The 7,318-nt window shown below is 45.7% G+C and overlaps 1 protein-coding gene across 8 annotated transcripts in view; it reads left to right on the top strand.

Moving 5' to 3' along the window:
• The window catches only part of CREB5 (cAMP responsive element binding protein 5), a 508,305-nt gene that overhangs the window by 73,021 nt on the left and 427,966 nt on the right, over positions 1-7,318 (top strand). For 7 of the 8 annotated variants that reach the window (XM_069088643.1, XM_069088638.1, XM_069088640.1 and 4 more), the window contains one exon: positions 4,720-4,791. In XM_069088643.1, the coding sequence (XP_068944744.1) occupies positions 4,720-4,791 (72 nt within the window). Of the gene's footprint in view, positions 1-4,719; positions 4,792-7,318 lie in introns of those variants that run through there. The other variant, XM_069088645.1, reaches the window with a different exon arrangement.

The following is a 7,318-nucleotide window of genomic DNA, read 5'->3' as shown; positions in this document are numbered from 1 at the left end:
ATCCATCCATCCATCCATCCATCCATCCATCCATCCATCCATCCATCTATCTGTATCTGTGTGTGTGTGTGTGTTTGTGTGTGTATATGTATATACACACAGAAAATAAAGTTAGGTCTCCTTACTTGATACTATGGGAGTCTTACGGCAAAGAGCAAAGAAGCAATTGACTGAGCCCCCACAAGAAGCTGGTGATGGGGCCGGACTCCATCAATGTTCCTTTCAAAGTATATTCACGAGGTGGGCCTTCCTCTCATAAGGCAGACGCCCCCTTGGACAGGATCGCTCCTCCACATCACCTCGTGCATCTGAGAAGAATGTGTTTCTTGGCTTTCTTGCCTAGGGTGTCCTCCTTTGCTCCTAGAGGGTGAGAGGATAGGTGTCCCCAGGGAAGGGGAGGAAGGGACTATAGCAGGGTGAGAGTTTGGCAGAGACTCCCTCAAATGGGTGAGTGGGATGTGAGAGAGGGTGGTCCTTAGGCTGAGCACTTGTAGCCTGTAGGTAGGTACACAGTATTTGCTGTTCCTCCCATTTTTCAGGCAGATGTTTGCTACTACAAATAACAACAGAGGCTCACTAGAGGCAGAGGTCCTGGCTTTGAATCTTGCTTTTGAAGCCTGTACCTCTATGACTTTGGGTAAATGGCTCCCCGATTCTGAGCCTCAGTCTTCTCAAATGTAAAATGAGAAGGTTGGATGGTTGGTCTCTGGGGTCTCTTCTGTCTCTAAGGCCCTTAACCTCCCTGGGCCTCAGTTTCCTTATCTGTAAAGTGAGGAAGTTGAACTAAATGATGTTGGAGGCCTTTTTCATCTTGAAATCTGCCATCCTACTGTCTTAAAGAGTACTTATAAGGAGTGGGGAGCGCTTTTTCTCATACCACTGGGAGGTAGGGAGCACAAGTTACAAGTGAGGACACTGAAGTCAAGATACAGTGAGATGGTCCTCTCAAGATCACGGAGCTGGTGAGTGAGCGGGGCAGAAATCCAAGATTTCCTCATTCCATGTGAGGTGCTCACTCTATGACATCATGCCACCTTTCAAAGTGAGGTGTACTGATTTTTTTTTTTTTTGCTTTTTGGAGGGCAATTGGGGCTAAGCGACTTGCCCAAGATCACACAGCTAGTTTTTGTGTTAAGTGTCTGAGGCTGGATTTGAACTCAAGTGCTCCTGACTCCAGGGCCAGTGCTCTATTCACTGTGCCACCTAGCCGCCCCCAGGTGTGCTGATTTTTAATCTCCTTAGAACTGTTGTTCATTTTTTCCTCTAAAAATAGTGGTCCAGAGTCCCCTTCTAATGCCTTATTGAGGCATGGAGGATCCCCAAATGCCAGTAAAACACTGACTCTGACAAGCCTTTAGCTCTGGGTCCCTTTATGTCTGCACATCTCTTGTCTTTGGTCCAGCCTGGCTTAGTTTGACTAGGTCTCTGTAATGTTAATGGGATTTAAGATCTTCTCCACCCATTAATAGGCCTCAGGTGGAGCCCATTAAGAGAAGCTTGCTTGCAGGAAGGCTTTCACACCTCTTTCTAAGGTCTAATTAGGCACTGAGTCACAAGGGTTGTGATGCCCTCTGGTTCTGAGAAGTGCATATATACTCTGAGTTGGTATTTTGCTTTGGGGGGTCATTTATGAGAAGGATCTTGTGATTCCCTGGTCACTCTGAGTGTCTGTATGTTCAGAGCTCCCCCCCTGCTCAAATGTGAAGGCTCTCTCCATCCAGGCAGGTATATAAAGTTGCTTTAGGTAGTCAGAGACCTGAGCCATCCTGGGGATGCCAGTGTGGTTGCTGCTACAGTCCTTCCCCAGGATGGCTATAGACTGATAGACTTTTCCACTGCCTCATCTTTGGGAGATTATCTGCCGTTCTACAGAGGAACTGGACATAGTGTGGGACAGCAGGAAGTGTATCAGATGATTCGAGTTCAAAACCTACCTCTGACATTGATCATCTATGTAACTTCAGTTTCTGCATCTGCAAAATGACAGGGTTGAACTAGATCCCCCCTGAGGGCTCTCTCAAATATAGATTTCTGATCTGTGGAGAATAGAGCCCTTGGCACCCACCAGATCCCATCTTTTTAAAGTATTGAGGTTTGGAGCAAAGGGAGCAAAGAAAAATCCAACTTCATATGTGTCTGGACCTGAAAGTATTCCCTTGTCAGATTTGAGTCATGGTGAAAGGTAGGTCTCTGTTAAGAGATCCGAATCACTTGGCTTATTTATGCCTCCAAAAAATGAAGACAGAAGTAGACTTCTCCATCACACACTTATAAAACCTGGGAGCATTTCAGGAAAAGCTCGTACATGTAGGCACATTGATTCAATACGGTTGCCCTGAAAAAGGAACACTTCTATTAAACTGAACCATGGCTGTTCACAGAGGGAGACCAGGCAGCCCCTTCCCACTGTACTGATGTTGACTGCTGCATCCCCCAGCGCTTGCCTGGCTATGTGGGAGTGCTATTAGTTAAATTAGGATTTGAAAAATGACGTGCAGTGTTAGATGTTAGATGTGTTTTTTTTTTCAATCCTCCTAGGGAAGGTACCTTGTTTCAAGCCATCCATCTAAGCCATTTATCTGTCCAGACATATGGAGGCTTTTTTTTAACCTTGATGCACAATCAGCTATAAAATCAAGCCTAGTCAGTCTTTCTGTGGGGCTCTTGACTGTGTTCTAAGATTCTTATTTGCCTTTGAATGCTTTTTTGTCTAATATCAGAGGAAATATCAGGAGTCCCAACATTACAGATGAGTTATGTTGCCAAGGCTTATCTTAATGTCAGAAGGCATTTTCCAGAGACTTTTCCAATGTATGTATCTGTGGTCTCATCAATGTGAAAACTCCCTCCAATGATGTAGATTGAAGCTCATCTGGGTCAGCCTCTCATATATGACTCCCACGTTCACCATGAGGGCATTGGGAGGAGGGTACATCCTTCTCTTTTTCCTTATATCATAAGCAGAGGCATTGATGTATGATGTTTGGGAATCAGATGACCTGGATTAAAATTTTACTTCTGATGCTTACTCCCTTTTGTGACCTCGGGCGAATCATGTAAACTCCCAGGGCCTCAGTTTCCCATCTGTAAAATTAGGGGGAGGGGTCAAACCAGATAGCCTCTAAGGTTCCTCACAGCTCAAATCTACGACCCTGTGATCTTGCGGTTCTAGTGGAGCACACAGGCTGTCCATTGGTTTTTCCTTACTCTTGCCACATGATCGACTCATCTTTTCATTTAGATAGTAGCTTAATGAATTTTGTTTTCTCCAGTTTTCCTTTGTAATTCTTTATTTATAATGTGGTATAGCTTGGTCATGTTCACTACATACTTTTCTATTACTCTCTGAGTTATACATCTATAGCTATATAATTTCAGGGGGTGGTAATATTCCAAAACTCAAAGCTTTAACCATTCACACAAGAATAACCAAGTGGATGAAGAGTGTTTACTAATTAGAGCAGCGTTTCTAAAACTATGGGTCATGACCCCATATGGGGCTGTGAAAAATTTGGCATCAGTAAAAGGTTTCTGAATGCACAACATCCAAAAATTAATTCAGAATCAAACGCGTAATGAATCCGAGGTGTTTCTGGCAATGCGTGTCTGTGTTGCATCGCACAACTTCACTGCAGCCTTGGTTCTGAACACACAGTATGCACACTTTGCACAGTGCATATCCTTAGCCGTGCAATGCCCATGAATGCTGGGGTTGGGAGTAGAAAGAGTTTAAGAAGCACTGGTGTAGAATATGGCATGCGGATACATCAGCGGATCTGTCTGTTGGGCCATCTCATCTATAGATTTTGCTGTAAGGAACAATGGTCAGTGGTCCTGCTGCTGCCTGAGATCCTATTGGCCTGTGGTAACAGACCACCACACACGCGGCATCACATTAATGCTCACCCAACCACAGCCTATGACCCTGAAACCTGGAGGTAACTTCCATTTAGTTTTTAGAAAGAAACCAAATAAGGTAGTGAGTGACTCAGTTAGAAAAAACTTTATATTTGGCAACAGAGAACCTGGATTCAAACCCCAGGCTCTGCCCCTTGCTGTCTGCATGACCCCGGACTAGTCTTTAACCTTCCCTTAGCCTCACTTTCATCTGCAAGATGAAATGATGACCTCTTTAAAGTTAGAGGATCTGAGTTACTACCGCATGACCTTGGACAAGTTTATAATCTTCCCTGGGCCTCAGTGTCTTCATCTGTAAAATGAAAGGATTCAGAAAATCCTGATCTCAAGCCTTGACTTGGCCCCTTACCATCTACGTGAACCTTGGTTAGACTTCCCCGGGGCTTCAGTTTGTGGGTAAAATGAAAGGCCCCCTTCTGCTCAGAATCTCTGATCCTCATGCAAGCGTCCTCCTTTTCAGAAGGCTTCCAAGTGATCCTGTCCTGATGGAGGAAAAATCCTGACAATGTGAAGGATTTTAGCTGGGGCAGCCTGGTGGCTTTCCTCCACCCTGCTCCCCTTCAAAATAAATAAAAAACAATGAGATCTTAGCCTAAGGGAAGTCTGATGAATCTGAGCCAGTCAGAACCTTGGATCCATGTTAATTTGTCCTTGTCTGTTTGGGGAATTTGATATCCCGAGAGCCGCTGGGAAAAGGGCTCCCAGAGCGCAGGTTTGCATGTTTCTGAGACTGCAGGCAGGGATATTAATGAATTTTTGTGTTTCATTTTTCTGTCTCTGTCCTTTCCCCTTAACCTGTAGATTTATGAGGAATCCAGGATGAACTTGGAGCAGGAAAGGCCGTTTGTCTGCAGTGCTCCTGGCTGCTCGCAGGTGAGTGGGTCCCACTGGCAGACCTCAGCTGGGTGCCTGGCAGGCAACTTTGGCTCCGGCTCTCCAGACCACTCTGGGTGTCTGATCGATTACTGCTACGTCCTGTTTGGTCTCTCCAGAGAGAGGCTGGGGTTGTTATTATCACCACGGGCCCCCTTCCCACACCCCAAATGCTGAGAGCCAGTGTGCACACCCACAGAACCGCAGCCACTGAAATCCAATGAGGCCTAACCCCCTCCTCCTTCCCTCCCCCACCCCCAGGAAGCCAGCCAAACCCATGGCTGGCCTCTCCAGATGTCCAGGCTTGTCATTTGAGAAATGGGGAGAAAGAGGAAGTCTGTTTTTCCATGGAACAATTTGGACTTGGCGTTGTTGTGTTATCGATGAAAACACAGCTCAGCATGGAGGCCATGGGAGAGCCTGGCTTCTTGCCAGACTGAGAAGCATCCCCTGAATGCCCGAGGCCCCCTTTTCTACCTTATGTTCTTTAGGGGAAAGGGTTCCTTGTTGTGGAAACGTCTGAATCTCCTCCATCAATGCAGATCAAGCTTGACTTAGATAGGTTGATTAGCATGCCCAGGGTCACACAGCCAGTCTGTGTCAGAGGCTCTACTAGAGCCCTTCACTTTTTGACTCCCAAGGTCACCCAGGATCTACTATGGCACCTCTACCTTGGAGGACAGCAAGTGGGACAGATGGTGAATCTTCTCCATAGAACAGAGCCTGAGGTTTTCTGTTCTCTGTCACCTCCATGGACACAGCTTTAATCATATTGTAATCACCTGATGATGATGTTGAAGTCCTATCATTAGAAGCACATGTGGGGAACTGAAGCCGCTAACCTGGTGTGGTTGCTGGGAGTGCTTCTTAGGACAGAAGAGGTGTGTTCTCCCATCAGACCTTGAGCCTGTTGCTATCTGAGATCACTACCTTTCCTTCCATAAATCATCCCTCTAGTGTCTAGTGAGGGGCAGAATTGCCATCTGGAATGTTTCTCTGGAGGACTTGCAAGGGCACTGGACAGCAGAAGCTGAGAGTCACTGCAGAGGGTCTTGGGAAGGCCCCTCAGGACCTTTGCATTACTTAGTGTTGTATTTGGAGGGGCCTCTGGGGACCTCTGGGAGGAAACATGCTGTGGAAATAGAAGACTTGGTTCCTTAGACCCTGACAAGTTATGAATGGCTCCAAGAGGAACCAGAATCCTCTGGTCAAATGTGGGCATGTTAATGCCACCCAGGCCTACGAACAAATGCTGTTTTCTGGCCTCTGGATCAGGAATATTGGAGGAAATGATCAATGACACTAAAATATCTTTTGAAATGAATTGTGGCAGAAAGAGCCCTGCCTGGACTAGGGGTCGAAGGATCTGAGTTCAAATACTATCTCTACCCCTTTCTAGCTGTGTGTCCTTGGGTAATTCTCTATACCTTTCTAGACCTCCCTTTTGAAATAAAATAGACAGATAGGAAAAGAGGAGATCAGAACTGGCAGGGACCTCACAGTCTGTGACCCTAAATCCTGGGGAATTTCCTTAGAGGGTCAGTGACTATACCTGGGACCTTGTGCTTGGCTCAGGTGATTCTGCTTCTGACTCCCCTACTTGTAGGTGGCCCCCGAAACAACTTTGAATCTACTTTCGTAGATGTTATATATTAGTGTATATCCTATGACATATCTTTTATATCACATGCATGCAAGTCTTTTTATCTCTATGCTTGTTTCCTCCTAGCAGAATGTAAGCTGTTGAAGGCAGGAACATTTTAGCCTTTGTGTGTCCAGTGGCTAGCAGAGTGCCTGGCACACAGTGGTCACCTAAATGCTTATTGATAGTGAGAAGTAATTCCACTTAATGTCATCTGCCCACCATGGATGGTAGATAGGAAAAGTCCAAAAAGGGAGCATCATTTCACTAAAATGGGACGTTCTCTCTATTGGACCGATGGTGCATCTCTTTACACAAGTAAAGAAGAAGTGATTGATGGTTTACCTTAACTCCAGGCTTCCATAGCTACAGGTGAACAGAGAATTTTGCTAAATTGACAACTAACTCTATATTTCACTTTGTGCTTTAAAATAAAGCCCTCAACAAATTGTCCTTCTTAAGCCAGATTCCCATAAATGGACAAAGTGCTCCTGATGGAGAGTGAGGCCCCTGAAATCTTGCATTGACTCCTTCTGGTCAGGCAGGTACTACTAGCAAGTGGACAGAGCGCTGGGCCTGTAGTCAGGAAGACTCATCTTCCTAAATTCATATCCAGTCTCAGACACTTCCTATCTGTGACCCTGGGCAAGTCACTTCACCCTGTTTGCCTCAGTTTCCTCATCTGTAAAATGAGCTGGAGGAAGACATGGCAGATCACTCCAGTATCTCTGCCACGAAAACCCCAAATGGGGTCATGAAGAATCAGATATGCCTAGAAATGACTGAACATTTATTAAGCTCTTCCTGTATGCCAGGCACATAGATACAAACAAAAAGAGAGCCAGTCGCTGACCTCAAGGAGCTGAGGGCAGATAACACAGAAAA

This window comes from Petaurus breviceps, unplaced genomic scaffold (genome assembly GCF_028583685.1).
Source record: "Petaurus breviceps papuanus isolate PSGF00001 unplaced genomic scaffold, PetGlider_PUasm1.0 185, whole genome shotgun sequence".
Taxonomy (NCBI): domain Eukaryota; kingdom Metazoa; phylum Chordata; class Mammalia; order Diprotodontia; family Petauridae; genus Petaurus; species Petaurus breviceps.
The sequence above is the reverse complement of the archived record's forward strand: the minus strand, read 5'-3'. Positions and strand labels throughout refer to the sequence as shown.